Source organism: Pleurodeles waltl, chromosome 1_2 (genome assembly GCF_031143425.1).
Source record: "Pleurodeles waltl isolate 20211129_DDA chromosome 1_2, aPleWal1.hap1.20221129, whole genome shotgun sequence".
Taxonomy (NCBI): Eukaryota; Metazoa; Chordata; class Amphibia; order Caudata; family Salamandridae; genus Pleurodeles; species Pleurodeles waltl.
In genome coordinates, this window is record NC_090437.1 from 405,357,700 (window position 1) to 405,378,719 (window position 21,020).

Below are 21,020 nucleotides of genomic sequence, written 5' to 3' on the forward strand. Positions count from 1 at the left end.
GGTATTCCGTGCTGGCACATTTAAATGCAGCAGCCGTGTATTTAAGTGGAGGGCTTTGGGCACCGGCACGTTTTTATTTACAAATTAAGCACTGCCCGGCGGGAGGGAGGTCCTTATAGTCACACGTTCATCAAGGTCATCCGCTATCATGTTTTACCTAGTACGAGCCTGCAACAGGTCAGAATCTTGTTCTTCTTAAAAAACAATTGGTATTGTAGAGAAGCAACAGGTTTTCCTCCTAAATATAGTAAACAGACACAAATGGCACAAACATTACATAGTAGGAAGCTTGTTCTCTTTTTGTGTTGTGTAATTCATGGTCTCATGGGGAAATGCATTGCATGATGCAAAAGTGTAATTTCCCTGGTCAATTTTCTTGTATCTGTGCCAGCTAATCTATTTCTAAAAGATAAGATGGCGTGATGAAAGGTAGTACTAATAGTGAAGAAGGTGGTTTAAATACTTTAAACGATTATGAGGCTCTTTCAAACTTCACGCAGAGATAATTCAAAGTTAAAGAACAAACTTGGCTTCTTAGGTACTTTTCTGGTCAATTTATGTTGCAAAATGAAAAGTTTTCACCTACTCAGGAGACCGTCTTACTTACTTGCTTTATTCCAGGACTATTGATACAGACCAGATTCAAAGTTCACCGTTCTCCATGAATTACTACTGTGCAGAATCAATAAAATAATTTAAATAAAAATGGCGCTGCATTTGTTAACTGCATAAACATAACACAATATCCATCTATATACGATCCCAAAATCTACGGTAAGAGCAGCATTGCATTGCCGATCTTTCCAACAAGACCACCAGGACTATAAGCACTGATGGCGGTGATAGGCCCCAATATTTCATGAAAATCCATTCCTAGTGATGAAACCACCTGTCTCCACTATAGGAGCAAAGAACTACACAATGTAGAAATCTACAAAAGTATATCAAAAGGAAGAAACAGCATTACATGTAAAATATAACTTTGGTGGGGCTGAACAGTTTTTTTGCTATGGTTGAAACTGGTGTACCTGTTCCCCTAGATTGTACAGAAGATGGGGTGGTGGCTGCGATCTACTGATGCTTGGCTAAGTGGTGATTTTTGGTGCAAGGTTATGAAACAAGAGAGCCACAATGATGCGGGCACCAAATGTATTCGCACCAAGCAGACTGTTCTGAGAATCAGAGAGCAGAGGAAACACAGCATCTGGGTCTCTCAGTGTGGGAATACCCACCTACAAAATGTGATAACAGGATCCATGCCAAATGAAGGACTGTGACCACATACACAACCACTTGAGAAAAAGGCTTACCCTCAGTGACTCACTGGGGATCCAATGGAATTACATAAAGGAGGCCACAAAAACTATGATGAGCGATGCCTCTGGTAAGTCTAGAGCTTACCTCCTCTAAAAAATTAAAAGATGAGGTTTACTGTTCCAACATGAGCGAGTTGTCTGGATTCAGTGACAAAGACTGTAATTTTTGTTATTTTCGAGGAGCTCTGTGACTCATGTCACTGAACTTTGACAACAAACACTTTCCACTAGCAAGTCATCCCACCAGGTAAAATGGAAGGGACCAACATATTTGGAAGGTGGGCTTAAATCAAAGTACCCTCAAAATCTGCTATTTGGGGAGATATTCACCAGGTTCCCGGAGCCAAGGCTCTACATAACATAACAAAGCTTGCAAAAGTTAATTTGCAAATTCCACAAAAGGAGAATCCATCTGAATGGTATGACAACGAGGAGTGTTTAACTATAAAAAGTGCTGAAGAGAGACTCAGCTTAAGTCTGGGACCGCATAGCATGAGCCATAACACAGATTCTCAGGGGCTAGCTGAGCAATAAAGACTACCTGAAGATAAGAGCTGTGTCCAACGGGGCCACAGAATTGAGGGAAAATGGAAATGATCTATGTGAGTGAAGGGAGGAATTGAGAAATGGATCTATGTAGAAGATGGAGAAATGCACATCTTACTCCTTCATCCTTACTGCCACTGTTCTTGATTATGCACATATTTATGGGATGGGTGTTATTTGCAGATAAATGCAAGGTGGTGTCTCTCCAGAGATGTATGAATTAGAAGCTAGGAATTAAGTAAGGGGGTTTGAAAAATGAGACAATACAGAGGGCTAGGTTCCCTCTTATCACAGATAGTACCTGCGTCTATCTTTTTTTTTATTTTTTTTAAAGCTTTTGAAAAACATTTACGGAACGGTTACAGAGGAAATCTGGTCACAGTTCTACAGCAATCCAGGAATGACCTCACCCAGAAAACTAGGAGTTCAAGCACATTCACTAGTGAGCTTACCTGCTAGTTAAATGTTGTTTCACATCGTCAACAACAAAAACAAGCATTGGCAAAGCCAATAGGTCTCGCCTATGCAAGAGCTATTTGCTTTGCCAATGTGTTTTAGCCATGTTGTTCACCAGCGTGGCCTCTGCTCAGCATGGTTAAAAGATAGTGGCATAGAGGAGAGTGGCGTGGAGTGTCAGAGTGGAATGGCAAAGAGTGGAGTACAGTGTTGTAGAGTGGAGTAGCAGTGTGTTTTGTGTATTGGAATGGCACAGTGTGGAGTCGCAGAGAGTGGCATACACTGAAGTGGCGTAAAGTGGACTGGTGTATAGTGCACTGGTGTAGAGTGCTGCAGAGTATAGTGGTGTAGAGTTCGGCGGCACACAATGCAACGTTGCAGAATGCAGTGGCATAGATCTGAGTGGTGCATTGCAGGGTGCGGTAGTGCAGAGTGTAGTGGCGCAGCGCGGGGTAGCGTATAGCTGAGTGATACAGGGGGCAGTGGTATAGAGTTGAGTGGCAGAGTGCAGTGGCGTAGACTGGCCTACGGTAGAGTAGCACAGAGTGGAGTATAGTGCCATAGAGTGCAGTGGCGGAGAATGGAGTAGGGCAGAGTAGAGTGGCGTAGAGTTAAGCAGCAGAGAGTGCAGTGCTGTAGAGTGTCAGAGTGCAGTGGGAAAGAGTTGCATGGAGAGCAGTGGCGTAGAGTACAGTGATGTCGAGTGAAGTAGCGTACAGTGCAGTGACAGTGCAGTTGTGTAGAGTGCATTGGATTAGAGTGCAGTGGTTAAGAGTAGGGTGACAGTGCAGTGGCAGAGTAAAGTGGAGTAGAGTGGGATAGAGTGAAGCAGCAGAGTGGAGTGGTGCAGGGGAGACAGCAGTTGTGTAGAGTGCATAGAGTGTAGTGGCGTAAAGTTGCGCACAGTGCAGTGGCAAAGAGTGCAGTGTTGCAGAGTAGAATAGAGTGGCGTACAGTGGACTGGCAGAGTGCATGAGTATAGAAATGAGTGCTACAGAGTAAAGTGTATTGGCGTAGAGTGCAATGGCATAGCGTGCAGTGGCGCAGTGTGCAGTTTTGCAGAATGGCATAGAGTACAGTGATGTAGAGTGGAGTTGTGCAGAGTAGATTTGTGTGGCCTAGACTGGAGTGGTACTGAATGTAGTGCTGAAGAGTACAGTGGTGCAGAGTGGCAAGGAGTTCACTGGCATGGGTTACAGTGGTACAGGGAAGAGTAGAGAGGTGTAGCGTGAAGTGATGTAGAGTGGAGTGGTGCAGAGTGCAGTGGGGATGAGTACAGTGGAGTGGTGCAGAGTAGAATGGGGTGCAGTGCTGTAGAGTGGAGTGGCATACAGTGGAGTAGTCAAGGTGTGGTACCACAATGACATTACAGACAATACATTTTCAATTGAAATGACCTTTACATTTGCACAGACATACAGTTTTACTAATAAAACTATACAGTGCACAGACGAAAATGTGTGGAAATTACATCACCTTCTTTAATGATTCGTTTTTATCATATTGAAGTATTTGTTTCACACTCGAGAAATAACAAAACATTTGCTTCATTTGTGCCTTCATAATTCCGATTTTTTCTGAAATACTTACACATTTTATTTAAACGTTGTCGTCTGATAGAAAAATCTTTTTCCACCCCCTGCATCCAGTAAGATTGTTACATAAATCCTCTACTTTGAAGTCTGAGAAAGAAAAGTAAACAAGCGCCCTCAGAGGACAGCGCCTGACATGTGACCCTGGTCTTGGAATGAACACCAAATTTGAAGATCAGAACAAGATTTGAAGAAATGTTTACATAAAGCGAGTTTGTGGAAGGATACAAAAAACATGGTTAAGGAAACAGGAGGGACAAACTGAATCTGGAGAACCTAAAGCAAATAAAGCCAACAAATGGAAAATCAGACGGTGTGAGTTCCAAACCACAAAGCCAATTAACCAACAAGCATAATGTATTCCTATATCAACTTTCTGAAAGTCCCCAAGATGTCTTTAGCAAACCAGACTGGTGCGCTGTGTGGTAGGCTACGACTTAAAATGTAGGATGACACAGCCGCTGTTGACGTTCACGTAATTCCATAGGTGCACACATACATCAATCAGGTATAAGCAAATACCTACAGAATGACATTTGTATTATTTTCTTTTTTCTTTTTACTGACTGATCTAAGATGGTGGGGCCCATAGAAACACATCTTTAATAATAACTATGTTTTCTTGGCATCAAGCAAAGGAATATCAGACTGTTATATTATTTTTAAAGCATCTAAACTATTGATAAGCTTCATTAAGATCTTTGTTCAAAGAGATGATAGTAAAAAACAAGTAAGCATAGGGTGAACAGTAAAAGTGGAGTGCTACTAGGACACAGTGTAGTTTGCACAATTGCAACAAACAGAAGGATTTAAAACCTTGCCTTAAGTCTGCCATTGAAGAAGAATGGTAGAGACTTGTGATCCTGTACTACGACCTGATGCAGGTTATTAGTTTCCTGCAACCTTGTATGCCCAACTTTCTCAGGGTTTCAGTAACACCTAACCTCCCACAGGTTCTTGGTTGACAGCCCTCAATGGTTATATCATCTTTACAGACATGATAATGGAGATAAAGGATTCAAGCCCTCTGTAGGAGCAAGAATATTGTAGCCAATAGCATGCTTGCAAGCAAAAATACTCCAACTGTTCACAATCAAGCATTGTTGATTAACTGGCATTGCTTGCTTTGACCTGCTTTTGCTACATTGCTTGCTTTGACCTGCTTTTGCTGCATTGCTTGCTTTGACCTGCTTTTGCTGCATTAATGCGGCTAGCCTATAAGGCTGTGGCAAGAAAGTCATTTTATCAGGAGAAATGTCTGGTCCTAAAGAACTTGGAGTGCAAATCTCAAGTGTGGTTTCCAGTTCTTCTGGAACTTATTATGGCTCCTCCAATCCTAATTCCCCAGATTCTGGACACCCTGACGGATGTCAAAGGCAATTTACACCCGCTGATGGCGGGAGGGTCGCTCCAGTTGATAGTATAAAAAGTTTACAGGAGATGTTGGGGTATCCCAGGTCTATCGGGACAAACATTTGACCTCATTAAAAGGGCAGGGGCAGATTCTTCCAATAAACAGAATGGCTCTGCTCGGCACCGGTGGTCTCATTAGTGTCTGGGACAGAATTTAGATCCTGTGGATGTAGTGCATACAGTATTTTGAATTTCCTTTCAGAACTGGCCAAGATGGGTTGACCTATCAGATAATCAACACAGTCAGGTTGGTGAGCTCTACAGGTCATGAGCTGCTCAATGCCATTTCATGGTGGGACCACCACCGGGTATGCCATCTTCTCAGAGGGATGAGGCTGTCCATACCCCTCCGAATGTAAACATACACAATTTTGGGATGTCAATGTGGTATTACGTTTCTTGGAATCCTGGCAAGATAAGAGGTTTTTGTCTAAGAAGAAGCTATCAGGTAAGTTTGCAATGATTTTCTGCTTAGTTTCATATATGCACATAAGGGCTTTGGATATCGCTTCTAGACTTTTCACTCCTGAAAGGGATCACTTTCATGGTGTCTCGCACCACCAAAACTAATATTAGAATTGTTCATTATCTGGATTTCCTTGATCATACCAAACTGTGTGTGGTCTGCTTCAGCAAAGCTTACAAAAATTCTACACAGAATGTTAGACCTGCGGGTACTGGCCAACTGCTCATCTCATAAAAGAAAGCTTTTCAGGCAGTACCTTCCTCCACTACTGCAAGGTGAGTTTGATGGTTAATTCAGAGGCTGGCATCGATACCTTTCCATTTGGTGCTCATTCAGTAAAAGAAGCCGTGGCTTCTAAAGCTTTTTTGATAGCCAAGTGCTTGGAGGATAAAAGGGCAGCCGACATGTCGTCACAGGTAATCAGTAGCTTTAAACAAGCATAACCCAAACCTCCGGTCCTCACACAGAATGTAAACGTTTCTAGCTATTGTGAAGGAAAGTTTCAATTCTATGAAGGACACGGAGGCAAGGTTTATCCCGCCCAAGAAGAGACTACAAGAGTCTACAATCCCCTTTAATTGATTGATGTTTTTTTCTTCTTTTAGGATGAGTATGCTTGGTTATCTTTTCTCTCTTGCGTTTATTTTATGGTAATGCTCATGATTTTACAAAGTGGTGCACATCAAATGCTTGACTACATGACATTTTGCATCATATATTACTCAATGTTTGACCTTGTAATACGATGGGTGGTTCAATGTGGTAATGGTATTTTTTTCATTCCAGGAGATGAACAGTAATAAGGTTCTCAGTAAAGGAATGGTTACTGCAGAGTGCATCACACGAAGAAAGAGGAAATGTTGTTCCATGTGGATGTTGTAATTTGGTGACCAATCAATGTTATTGATGGACTGGAAAGTTTATACTTGGACTTGTGGGATCTGTAGTCCTTAGTTTTGTATTCAAGTTTATGTTGAATAAAATGCCAGCTGAGTAGAATAGAGAAAAAGTAAGGCATAAACCTCACCTCCGTGTCGGATTTTATACTTTCCTTCACACTCCCTAGGAAATTTTACATTCTAGTTAAGAGGTACCTAAAAGTTGACCTGTTTTAATTTTTGGCATGCAAGTGTAAGGAAATGCTTCTTTTTGCATGTTCAGCACCACATGTTTAGACTGATGCTGCTGGTTTTTTGAATGAGAGTGCAATAAGGCCTGCGAATCGGAGAGTGCAATAAGGCCTGCTAATCCGGATTCAGTGCCAGTGTTATGGCCGTATACAAATTGCATGTCGAAGTGGACACACCCAATTGACAAGGACCGACTTACTACTAAGTCCCTAGTATATGGTACCCAGGGCATTTAAGGCAGAGTGTCCGCTCAGGTCTGCAGCACTGTTTTTGCCACCCTGTGTGCGACAGAGTACAAAATGGCCACCAGCCTGCCACTGCAGATTGGAAGGACAGTGTTTTCACTGCCAGTTCGACTTTGCCATTCACTCCAACGGAAAAGCCACCCTATCCCTTACCGAACAAGTTACTCTCCTCGGGTAACGCCTTATATGGTAGCGACAATGTCTAGCTACAGATTCCTTACCTTTGAAATCTCCCCAGGCATTAGACTGGATCCGGAAGATTTTCATAAGTAGTACCCCAAGTGCTGTTAAATGGCATTTATCGGCTCCGTGTCAGTCGCCAGATGTGACATTGTGGGGCCCATATAGGCGCCACCCCGGCACTGTGACAGTTTCTTTTCATGACTTTCCATGCCAAAAGCGCAGAGCCATGAACTGATTACAGGTGTGTCAAAACTGAGGCCTTGAAAGGGGCGTACCTATCAGAAATCAGTTTGCAGAGCAGATAGGATAAGTGGGTCAGTAATAAATCTGCACCTATATATTGCCTCTAGCAGAAGAGGCATTACCAAAGGTTAAAAAACGTGCTCATCTGATAGGTACTTCTAGCTGAGGACTCCTTACCTTTGAAAAGATACCCAAACAATACCAACCCCGGAGGTGAGTCTGCGAACCAAGTTCATACTGGAAAATCCTGCAAGACCGAATAAGCGAAGTGCCCTTCCCTACAGACCTGACTGTCCAGGCAGTAACGTTTGGTAAACGTGTGCAGAGTGCCCATGTTGCAGCCTAACAGATGTCAAGGAGTGGAACTCTGCGTGCTAACGTTGTGGCCGCAGCTTTAGCTCAGATAGAATGAGCATGCAAACCCTCAGGGGGTTGCGTTTTGGTCAGTGCACAGCATATATTAATGCAGAGTATGACTCATTTGGAGATAGTCTGCTTCCTCATTGCCCGTACTTTCCCCACATCCACAAATCCAACAAAGAGTCTTTCTTCCCCCAAGAACTTTTTTGTGCAATCAAGGAAGAACTCCAACACACTTTTTGGGTCCAGTCGCTGAAGTCTCTCCTCGTCCTTAGAATGACGTGGGGGTGGGTAAAAAGAGGTTGACGTGATGGATTGACCTACATGAAAAGCCTCAATCGGTTTTGGTACAAAAGTGGCCCTAGTGTGAAGCACCACTTTGTCAGGATAGACAGAAAGGTAAGATGGCTTAGATTTCAATGCCTGCAGCTCACTCACCCTGCGAGCAGATGTAATTGCCACAAGGAAGGCAGTCTTCAAAGTGAGATCAGGCAACCTTAAAAAATCAGAAATAGACAAATAACATTTAGGAGTGCCCACAGCAGAGCCCTGCTGGGCCAGAGAAAGGATGAACAGGACCTCAGATAGAGGGGCAGAAAGGGGGTCAACAGTCTTGTTTGTGCATCATGCCACAAATACAGGTGTATATTGCTTTGGTGGCGAGATGCCTGGCTGTCAAGATTACGTTACAGACTTCGGGAGGAATGTCAAAGGCTGTCAACTGTCACCACTCAATCTCCACGCAAGAAGGCAGAGAGTGGAAAGGCTCGGTGCAGAACCCGAACTGCTGCTGCCACACAGGATCCTCCCGAAGGGGCAGTCTGATCGGAGGGTCGATGGACATGTACAGCAGCTCGGGATATCAGACCCAGCCACAAGGATTATTTGGGCCTGGTCATTCTTGACCTTCTTGAGAACTCTGGGCAGAAGTGGTATGGGTGGAAAGGCATACAGGAGGCCTGAGTTTCACTTGAGACTAATGGTGCCATTGAGCGATTGCAGGCTTGGAAACTCCAAAATGAAAAACTGCTGACATTGTGTGTTCTCTGCGGAGGCAAAAAGATCTAACCAAGTCTATTCCCACTGCTGAAAGAGACCTTGTGCCATCTCTGAGAGGAGATGCCATTCGTAATTCTCTCCGCATTTTCCACTGAGTTTGCTGTGGCATTCTTAGAGCCCACAAGATGTTGAACCACCAAGGATATGTCCTCCTGTTCTAGCCATGTCCAAAGGTGCCGAGCCTCCTGACAAAGGGTCCATGACCCCACCCTGCCCTGTTTGTTGCAGTACCACATGGTGGTGGTGGTGTCCACGAACACCTGCACCATCTTTGCCTTGATAGAGGGAAGAAAGGCTTTCAGTGCCAGCCGGATCGCACAGAGCTCCAACAGGTTGATGTAGTGTCCGGTTTCCACCAGAGACCTGATGATTCTGATCTCCACCTCTCCCAGATAGCTGCTCTACTCCAGGAGTCATGCGTCTGTCACTACTGTCAGATCTGATTGGGGAAGGGAGAGGGATCTGACCCAACCACACTGCAGATCTTTCACAGTTCCCTCCGAGATCTGGAACTTGTTGGAGAGACTCCCCTTATTCTGCACCCATTGGAACTTCAGGTCCCACAGCACAGCCTGCATATGCCCCCGGAAATGTGTCACCAGCAGGATGCAGGAGGCTATGAGGCCCAGCAGCCTCAGAGTCATTTCCAGTGAAATCCAGGACAGGGGCTGAAACATAAGTATCATAGCCTGAATATCCTGGACTCGTCACTCAGGACAATAAGTCCGAAACTGCACTGTGTCCAGAACAGCCTTGATGAAAGGGAGCATCTGAGAGTGATTCAGGTGTAACTTTGGCACATTTAAAGTGAACTCCAGTGAATGCAGGAGGTCTGCCATAGTCTGGAGGTGGAAGAAAACAGCCTGGGGCAAGCCTGCCTTCAAAAGCCAGTAATGGAGCTAGGGGGTGACTGAAAGCCCTGAAATTAGCAAATGAGCTGCAACCACCATCACCACCTTGGTGAACACCCAAGGGGCGCTGGTGAGTCCGAAGGTGAGCATGGTGAACTGAAAGTTCTTGTGGCTTACCGTGAACTGCAAGTAATTTCTGTGGGCAGGCAGGATGGCGATATGAAAATAAGCACCCTGCAAGTCCGACCCTCCCATCCAGTCTCTTGGGTCCAGAGCAGATGGAAACGGAGCCAGTGTGAGCATCTTGAACTACTCCTTCCTGAGGAAGAGACTGAGGGATCAAAGGTCTATGATAGGGCGAGACGATTGTCCTTTCTGGGGACAAGAAAGTAGCGGGAATAGCAACCACAGCCTACTTCTGGCACAAGATCCCTCTCTATGGCTCCATTAGCCAAGAGAGCCATAACTTCCTTGCGGAGAAGACACAAATGATCCTCCAACTTCCAATCGTAGGACGGTGGCAAGGATGGAGAGGTATTCTTGAGGAGGAGGGAGTAGCACCTTCAGACTCGCTGCAAAACCCATCTGTCTGACATGATGGATTGCCAAAGGAGCAGGTGATGGCGAATCCTGCCACAAACTGGCCGTTGTTGGGGAAGAGACAGACTAGGAAGGTTTAAAGGCTGCTGGGGGGGGAGATGGGGTGTCTGACTGTCCAGACCGCTGGCCACCTGATCCATGAAGTTGGTGGATCCCGTGCCCCTCGGTCACGCAGAGGCTGGTCAGGATGTACAGCATGGTGGCTGGCCAGGAATGGATGCCGTTGGAGGCCCCTTCCGAAGCCACCAAAGGGGCAAAAGGCTGATTGGGGGGACGTGGAGCCACTGCAAGACCTAAGGACTTGGCCCTAGCTCGAGAATCTTGAAGCGATCAATTGCTGAGTGTGTGTTTATTCTCCGAAGAGAAAGATACCATCAAAGGGTATGTCCATCAAGGAAACTTGGACATGCTCTGAAAAGACAGATGTCCTCAGCCAGGTGTTGCGCCTCGGAGCGACTGTTGATGAAACCGCTCTGCCTAGTGAGCCGGTCGTGTCCAGTCTGCAAGGGAATGTGAACTTCACTGCATCTCTCGCATCAGTAACGGCCTAACAGAGTACAGTCTGGGCCTCCTCCGGGACCTGAGGCCGCACTTGTGCAACCGTATCCCACAGCGTGTTGGAATAGTGGCCCAAAAGGCATGTGGTGTTCACGGACTGCAATACAAGGCTGGTAGAAGAAAACATCATCTTCCCAAGTAAGTCCAACCTTTTGGATTTGCTATCCAGAGGAGCCGAAGGGAACACATCTTGAGAGGTGGAGGCTTGGACCACCAAGCTCTAAAGGGTGGGGTGATGCGTCAAGAAACCTGGGTCCCCCTGTGGTGGGTTTGGACCAAGTACCCAGTAGGACTTCAGTGAAGGCTTCATTAAACGGGAGCAGAGGTTATGAGGTAGAAACTACCGGTTGAGCATATCTGTCAAGACCTTTGTATTAACGGCCACCAAAGGCAGCTGAAGTTTCAGGACCTCAGCTGCCCTTCTCACCACCATAACATAAGATGCTCCCTCCTCCTCAGTCACATTAAGGGGAGAAAGAACTCCAGTATCTGGAGAAGAAACCAGTCCGCTGGCCTCACTAAAATCCTCAGGCTAGTCCATTCCTTCATGGGCTGGTATTCTAAAGGGTCCAGAGACCCCTCCCATTCATCCCTGAAGCCTAACCTATAGTAAAGGCACTCAGGATCTGATCTAGGATGCAAAGTTGCTGCTGGCCCAGAGATGGCACATACAACGCCCATCTGGCTCTGTGGCGGAATTGGGGATTACAATGGGGAAGGCGCCGCCTATGGGCGTGGAAAGTGCCGGGAGTGTCTGTGTCGAGACCAGCATCAGGGAAGGTTGGGGTATTACAACTGATGCCAGTCCAGATCCAGAACTGGATTCCTGGGTGCACCCAGGAACCCAAGGCAGGTACCACCAGTGTAGAATTTGAAGAAGCCTCTTCCAACTCTGCGGGTCCCAAAGGCACTGAAGAGTGGCTTCATAAAACTCACGGAGTTGGGCAGGGGTCGCTCCAGCTCCTGGAAACTAATGGAATCGTGGAGTCAGCCCAGGCACAAGTTCTGCACAACAAGGCTTACAGCTTTGATACTTCCTCGTCTCATTGGCCAATGGACAAGGAGATGTCAAAGAAAGCTTCTACTTCTAGGATTTCTTCTAGTGACTTGACTTACCCGATAACCCCGAGGATTTGGGAGTGGGATGACGACGATGAGAGAGTCCGCGACTGTTCCCGGAACCTTCCTCTTGACCGAGATCTTGACATAAGCTTCAGGGACCGCTCCCTCAAAGCCTTCGGATGCATGGCAAGCCACTGTGAGCACAACTTCAATGCATGTTCACACTCCAGGCATCAAAGACACTTGAGGAGTGGCTCAGTCACTGACATCCCCCGAAGACAAGATCCACAGGACTTGAAGCTGGTCTTTCTGGAAGAGATCCTCGAGCACCAAGAGTAGAAACTAAAAAAGAGCCAAAAAAAAGTTGGAAAAAAATGTCAAACACTGACTGAGGGATAGCGCTCTTTGGGTCAGCGCTTGTTGGCGCAGAAATTAAAGAACTGACGTCATTGTGCAGTAGTGGAATCTACATGGAACCCGCAATATCATATCAGGCACAGATGATGCCAACAACAGACACAGAGCTCATCAATGCCACCTAATGGCGCGCAGAGGTACCGCTCACAAAAATCTTCGTATTAAGTCTGACGCCTGAGGAGATTTCGAAGGTAAGGAATAAGCAGATAAAAGTCTCTATTAGATAAGATGTGTAAGTCTCTTCTAAGAAAGGCCTATAGAGATCTATGGGAGGGAGCTGTATTTTAAGTAAAATATATTTTTCATGTCTTAACAGCAACACTTCCAAATTGTCATTTTGCTGCGGGTAAAGTTAGTAGCCCCATTGGCTAACACAGGGTAGCCGGTTGGCATCCCAACCCAGCTAACTCCTGAATGCGACTACCTAACTGGGTCATGCAGGGTTTCAAATTAATTGTGGCATTAAACTTGACTTTATGTTAATGTAATACCTCTACTGAAGGCAAGCAAGTTTTACAAAGTTGCCACTTTGTGCTCCAGCTAGGCCAGTGGCCTCACAAAGGCCCGGGAACACAGACAGATTTCTGACCACCTGGGGAGATGTGTGAACAACTCCAAAGCACAGGAACAAAGACAGTTGCTGTGGAGAGAGGTGTCACCTCCTCGCCCAGGATAGCCACTCAGGGTATTAGCCCAAAAGGTGAGCTTCAAAGGTGAAGCTACCTTTGAGAGGGAAGCAGCACCAACACCCCTGAGCAGGATGCCTTTTGTTCCTGCAGACAAAGTGGAGAGAGGGTCAAGGAGGGAAAACTTGTTCCCAAAAAAGTTCTATTGTGGGTGTGTAGCCCGCTGGTACCCACACCTCTAGGGTGGGCTACCAAGCTCCTAACAACCGAGGAATGGTCATGCTATCTTGAAAAGGGCACGAATGTGGCACTCTGGGATAGCCAGATGCCACACATCACAGGACCTTCGTCACTAGATTAGAGCTGACACATTACATCATTGGCTGGTGACTGCGTGGTCCCTTCAGGTCACTTTCATGGGCTGACTGCTATTCCTGGTCCTCTGACCCTCAGAGCACACTGTCATCAGAGAGATGCCAAAGGAGGACTGCACCTGCTGCACTTTGGGCTAGCAAAGTTTGGACTGTGCCTACAGCTCCTGGCTCAGGGAAAAGTTGATTCCCGACATCCAACAGCAGCAGTGACTCAGAGGATCAGTTGACCGATCTCCTGGAACCAGCTCCAGGGACACAAGAGCTGAGGAAGCTGCCCCTAATTGGCAAGATGGTAGCCTCTGCAGAGGTTTTGGCACTACCAGTTGCCGGACACCCAAGAGGACAAATCAGAGATAGTCAAAAGTTACACCAGAGTCTACCTGACCCAGAAGTGCTGTCCAAGTCTGTATTCATCACCCTAGCTGTGTTGCAGAGTGACCAGAAGCCCAGCATTGGCTGGCCTGCTAGTGCAATGTAGAGGACTTCGAGGGACCCCAATCTCTGTGCCCAAGTTCGCCCCACTTCATCCATGGACCGAGGAGAACCCACAAAGACACCTCCATCGACCGCACCACAACCGAAGCATCCCTTAAGCATATTTTGCCTGCATCCCTCAGCATCAGGACCACTCCATTGACACCCATGGCGGTTGGCCTGTAAAATTTAGATTTTGCTTCAAAAATGCTCTGGCCAGGCAACTGTCCAAAGTGTCCACTCTGGCCCCCCAGACCTATGTTTTGCAAGAACTGGTCGCCCAACCTGGGCCAGAGCAGCCGAACTAATTGTTTCAAACTTTTCAGAAGTGTCTAAAGTTTTTGTTGACCAATGCTTGTTTGCAGATGCACAAGTGATAATATTGTATAATAAATCTTCTAAAATCTTTATCTCTGGGACCCTCCAGTGGATTTTGTTCATCAGAGTCTGAAAAAATGTATAAAACTATAATCTATGTTTATAAATTGATGTCTTCTTTCTTTCATGTGTGGTTGCTTTCTTAGTTCGTAGCTTGGTGCTGTTAAATGTTTTACACATTGTTTCTTTGCTAAACCTTACTGCTTGCGGCCACAGCTACCCAGGGTTGAGCTTAAGGTTAAGTAATCGTACCTGACTGGACCCAAGAAGGCATTTTGAGAGTGTACTGAGTGATAAGTCCACACAGCCATATCATTTCATATACAGTACACCCAAATCCTCACAAACAGTATAATTGATTTTCAGTGGCACGTTTAACCCATACTTGAACTGTGCTCACTTCTAACAAAGTCCTGTATCTCAAGGCTTCGATTTTACTGCATAATACAACTCTTGGACATGATTTTCTAAACTTGGAAGTTATGTCTTGCACATCAGTAAAGCATTTCAGTTACTAAACCCAAGATTTTGACCTGCTTCATCATTCAGCACTATAAATATTTTTTATCAACTATCCCCTCTACAAAATTACATTTCAAATGTGAAACAAACAGAGCGAAATCAGAACTCTGCCTTTTAAGTTTTCTCAACTTCGGGAATGCTTTTTATGGTATGGTACACCTGTAAAGTGCATACCTATTAGTGATAATAACTGGGCTTTCTAGTGAAAAGAAAAACGATTCTAGCAAGCCTCTACTGCACCATCAACAATTACCAATAACTAGAATTCCGGGATGTGCTTTAATAATGTCTGCTTTGGTATGAGACCAACAGTGACATTACTGACAGGAATGACTCTTTAGTGCATCCTAAAAGACTATCACTCCGAAACTTTTATAGTTTTAGCAGAGCCTTAAGACTGCTCACACATTTGGCATTGAGCCATTCCTTGAACTGGGGAGGGGCTTGTCTGATGCAGACATGGTTACATTAAGGAAGGTCCAATGAATTTTGAGAAACTGCTGTAGCTGGCCTTCTCGGATATGTGATGCTTTCTTGAAGGAAAACATTTTTGTAATGGCTCGAGTGTATGGAAAAAAGTCTCTGGAGCCAGCTGAGAAGCCATAACAAGATAACGGCCAAACACGTTTGCCCCAGAGCACAGCTGAAAGAACTCCGCTAACCGTACAAGGACAACAAGCAAAGACAAGTTACAGTGTGAATTAGTGAATACCATGGGTACACCTCAGTTAACAATTTAACAAATGAATCAAGCCACACTTCCACATAAGGAGGTTTGTGCCCGTAATACACCTCCTTCACACACTGTTCATATGCTCAGAGGTATACATTCGGATTTCCCAGACAAGGACGCTGTTGGTCAAAAATCCCTTATGATTTGTGCTTTGGACTCTGAGACCACATCACTCATACGAAATTAAGCATTACCACCACTTAACTGTACAAAGAAATTAAACAGTTCTCCGAGCTGTGTGTGAACAGATAATATTGTTAGATATAACGAGATATGGTATGAACATCATGTGGTGATAAATGGTCTTGTGGAAACACTGCACTAGCGCTGTACTGTTACTGCCCCCAACTTGTACAGCTTGCAGTGCACACACATTTTCAGACAAGTCGGCTGAAAACCCACTGCAAGGATCTCTTTGCAACTGGAAATTAGACTGGGGATCAAAGTGTGCCGTGCCATTAACAAACTTAGGCAGCAAAGAAAAGCAGATTATACTTTATTTTAGAAATCAATGTCAATTATGCAGGACAGACTGTAGTACTCTAGCTAATTTGACACTTTAATCTATATGATACAAAATGGATCTCAGTGCCATAACATACAAAGGTTCCAAATTGTTAAATAACAATGCTAAACACTTTCATCAATTCACCTGCAAAATTCTCACTCACCAACAATGTATCATTTTGCCCTTCATGGAAGAGCAGGAACACCATTTTATTAATACTGTTCTACATGAGCCAAACAATGTAACAGTTTGTCTGAAACATATGAACAAAGTGGAAAAAAAATTCTACATGTGCATGATCTTTATAATTAAAAAAAAAAAAGAATCTTCTCTTCTGCAGATCCCAGCTATGTTTGAAAATTTTCATTTGTTTACTATGTGTCCACACTATGGTTCCAGCAGACACCCTTTCCCGATAAAATACATCCCCATCAAACGCTATTCTACTTAAACTATTTATTATCCAACTGGACTAGCATACGGTATTTCAGATTGAAACATCAGACCATACATCTGCAGGGGATTTCAATGGTACACAGGGATTGTGGATTCTCTTGGAGGGAGCGAAGAAAATTGCCAACGTATGGCTTTTTTTGTTTGTTTTTTTAAAGAAAATGGGAAGAACGTGTTGTGAAATCAATATTTTTCTTTTGTTCTAAAAATGGCAACAAGCTGGGTTTTCTGTGCAAAGTTCAGCATTTTCCCAGCTTTCAGAGGCAAGCTGAGTTGTAAAAAACACGTTACCACCGTTTTTGCATTTTTCTAAGTAGTGGTCAATTTTTCCTATTTTTATGGTTCTTCCTATTTGCAGTTTGTAGTGGAACGAGGTGGAAACCCAATGGTGAAAGCTATACATTTCAGAAAGGTAGGGAAAATTCCAAATTCAGGAAGGGGTAATTTGCAGACAGTGTTCACGGTTTTCCCAAAGAAGCTAATTGTTAAAATCCCAAAAAATAATACAAATTAGTAGGAAAAAAAGAAGTGACGATTTCACTGGGAATCTAATAATAAGTAATACACAGTTATGTCCATTAGGTGTTTCTAGTGAAGTGATGTACGGTGTATAATGGTTATCCAAAAGCATGCAATACCCGAGCCAACAACTGAGCTGCAGCTTAAAATGATTTTAGATTATTTATCAACCACACAGCAATTCATATTATGAAAACCAATGAATAAAAAATGAGTATCCATGAAAGCTATGCATTGTTAAGACATGCCAAAGATACCGATTTTAGGAACAGTGGTTATTTGTAAAACCCGATTTTGGGGTTACTTATACTATTATGTAATTCAGAGGGCATTTTGCAGTACATATTCTTTCTTGTGCATTTAGAAGCCACGAATGGAGATAAACTCAATTAGCAACCAATAACCTATTATCTGGTATTCTGACACTTCTCCGGATAATAACAGTACCCCACTTGTGTCTACCATCCTTGACAGGTAAGTCTCCAAAATGCAACGCGGGGACTACAACATTTTTGCGTTGCAAATTGACCCATTGTGGTGAAAGGGGTGCCTACAGAAATTGTCCCTAGGCTTGGCAACTACCAAGTGAAACCTGCAAAGTCCAGACATTTTTTTGAAACTAGACTCCCATGAGAGCATGGGGTAGTGTGAGATTTATGGTCCTTTTCTTAGCAAGAATACCCTGCAAACCCCAAACTTTGACTGAAATCTCACTTTTTCCTCGTATTTCTGTGACAGCAGAAATGTGGAAGTCCTTGATGGTAGGAAGTTTGTAGATTCCAGTAGTTTCTAGGCCTTTCCCTCTCAGAAATGGAGTGATTATTGCCTAAGTGATGGTGTAGCAGTAGTGCATAATTATATTCTACTACAGTATGAATATGGATATACAAAAATATTCTTTTAAGCAGATCTAGGGAGTGAGAAAACGATGCTGTCTCTGCGTAATGGTATCCTAAATACACAAATGGGCAGTGACAATACAAGAAATATCTGTTATGGATTGGTACTTTGGGATACAAGAGCAAGAAGCCTGCTAAATCCAGGCTACCTTTTTTGACTTTTTATAATAATACTATGTCACTACGAAAGGTCAGCCTGTTGTCAAACGCGAAACCAAGATTACATCAGGCGTGGCACACGCAGGTATCCATATTGCAACTCATAAAGACTGAAAAATGGGCTTGCAGAAAACCTATTCACTGTTTAGAGAAAACACTGATCTACATTTTTGTAAGTTCTGAGGGCCTACTAACATGCTATGAGCAAAGAAAGCCAGAATGTGCTATTGTGATATCCATTAGTGCTTACAATAAATTAAGGTACTGTGTTTGGCTAGCTCCTCATGGAAAAGATATATGCCTTTCTACTTCAAAACAACCTCTACAGAAGAATAATCAGTTAATCACTGAAGGCCTCCCTGGAGGAATGTCATTACCTTAGAAAAAACTGCCTGAAACTTCTAAATGTGTACAATCCATGCAAATCCAAACCTCTCCTAACTAAAAACCAAGTACCAAGTCATTGATTGCAGCTTAAATCAGGCTAGTGAAGACAGCCCTGATAAGCAAAACAAGAGCTCTCAAGTCAATTGTGTGACCAGAAATGCTATAGAAAATGACATCCATTCTCATAAAAACTGCACATGGATGACACAGGCACCATTATGGAACTTCTGCAGACGGCAGAAGGGGTGGCTGTAAATCTGCAGAATTGTTAAGACTTTCAATAGAAACTACAACAGTTTACTAAATTAAAAAGAAGTGGTAGGAAAAATAGAAAGCAAACAGTGTTTCAAAACCATTTAAGGACTAGAGAAGTGGTGTACTTAACATCTAGGTAACAGTCCTACTATACTCCCTTCAACAATGTAACTTCTCTCAAACTACAGCAAAGAAGAATCGTTTTAATTAATAAGACAGAAAAAGATAAACAAACATTTTCAGAAGAAAAGTGCACTGGCTGAAGTTTTGTTACGGAGATTTGGTTTAAAACAAAAGTCTTTACTAGACTTATATGGAGTGGGCAGATCCAACCAGAATATTAACTGGGTGGGAGGGAATAGCACAGAAAACTAATGTTGAGGCATATATATGTCTGACCTGTTCGGGAGGACTTGGAGGGCCAGCAGAAACTATTCAAAAGTGAAAGCGGTAAGCCAGCACCCTCAATACAGTAAAGATAATTAAGTATTTCCAATAACTCCACAAAGAAGTATTTGTGCCACAACAGGAAATTATTAGCTGACACGTAAGTAAACGAGTATCTTCCAGCATAGGCAACATATATGTTACTTTTTTTTTAAAGTGGAAATTATAAATGACATACTTACCGCCACAACAATCATTGTGCTGTCTGGTCGCCATTCAGCTTGTTTGTAAGGTCCAAACTGTGCAGCAGCTTTAGCAGATTCCTTATAACTTACAATCAAAACACTAGGCTGAGGGAAGAAAGAGAAAATATCACATTTAAAATAGCTTTGGTATTTTACTAACAAACACAATCTAAGCATTGCTGCCTCCATTTCTGTTAACAATGGCTTTAATTACCTTTCAGTAGCAGATAGACACAGATATGAATACAAATCTTCATGATCTAAGACCATTTTAGCATTAGGCATCACATTTGTGTTGTATCATAAAGTCTAGCTCTTCATCACCTGAAATGGTAATATTCCCAATAATTTATTTGGATTCCTGTAAACTCTCCAAATAACCTACTTGGTTCACTAAAAGAACTCTGCCAAAGAACAGGGCCATAAAATGGCCTCACGGAGACAGATTAGAGGTGAAACTGAAGCAGAGGTCCAGGGACTTCTCTGAAGTATAGATGAACAAACACAACAAACAAGCAGACCAATGTGCCACACTACAGTGGATTCAGTTTGGCAGCTTCTGCAAGCTTAACAGGACTTCTGAAAAGCCTAAACCTACTAACTTCAGTGCAGAGAGGCGGAAGAAATGATGCACGGGTTGAGACTGGAGCCAACTAAAGACTCCAGAGCACTAGCTCTGGGATATAGTGTCCCAGCAGACATCCAACGATGCCAGGCGCAAACTTGGATACAGACAGCAGGGAGAGGTGTTCAGAGCTGTGGGATTCTGCAAGCAATATACAAGGATCAAGGTTTAAATTACAGGAGTGAGGTGGTTGCATTAGAATCTGGCATCACTACAATACAGGAGATTTATCACAAAGTGTGCTCCCCCCTCCCAGTGTCTCTCCCTAAGCAACAACTAACAAATTGGATATGCCCAGAGTCTCTGGTCAAAGTCTTGGCGCTTGTTTACTGGCAAGTACCATCTTTCGATTGCTGGCAGAAATACAAGGAGCACTGACCCAGGTTTTGAGCAGAGCCACTGACAAAAACTATAGCCCTCCAAAAAAACGGTAAGGATGCTCCCTAGGGCCCAAAAATCATGACATTGTATGAAGATTTCTACATGACATGATTGCAGTCTACTTCACTGAGCTGACATCCACAATGGCTGCACACACCGAGTTCATTAACTTTTTAAAGAAGGTGTCTCTGCACGTGGCAGCTAAGGATCCAGGCAGTTGAGCGCCACTGGCTGTATTCATGTACACCACCAGCGCTGTAATTAATAAATAGGGTCTACAAGTTTGTGTTTGTGCCTGGGAGAGCTGAAGGTAAGAGGTAAATAACTTCAAACCGGCAAGCACATCGTGACCCACACAATGGTAATTAGTGACAAGAAAAAGCAGCAAAGGAAACGATGTCCAGTAAAATTACTACTGCTGTAATCCCGGACCTGATGCGCATTTGTTTTAGTTATCTGGGAATCCGGGACGTGACAGTCTTGACGGGAGCAGTTTTAAGGCCAAAGAATTGCTAATCTCACATGGCTTCTATGGTATTTCTCGTTACATTCTAAGGGGTTCCAGCGATATTCAGATCCAACTTCTGGGAGTTACAGG

The 21,020-nt window shown here is 43.9% G+C and overlaps 1 protein-coding gene across 2 annotated transcripts in view; it reads right to left on the reverse strand.

Annotated features, from left to right (window-relative positions):
• Positions 1 to 21,020, reverse strand: part of RIC1 (RIC1 homolog, RAB6A GEF complex partner 1) — a 673,031-nt gene that overhangs the window by 551,427 nt on the left and 100,584 nt on the right. For both annotated transcript variants that reach the window (XM_069240247.1, XM_069240239.1), the window contains exon 2: positions 19,414 to 19,521. In XM_069240247.1, coding sequence (XP_069096348.1) covers positions 19,414 to 19,521 — 108 coding nt within the window. The remainder of the gene's footprint in view (positions 1 to 19,413; positions 19,522 to 21,020) is intronic.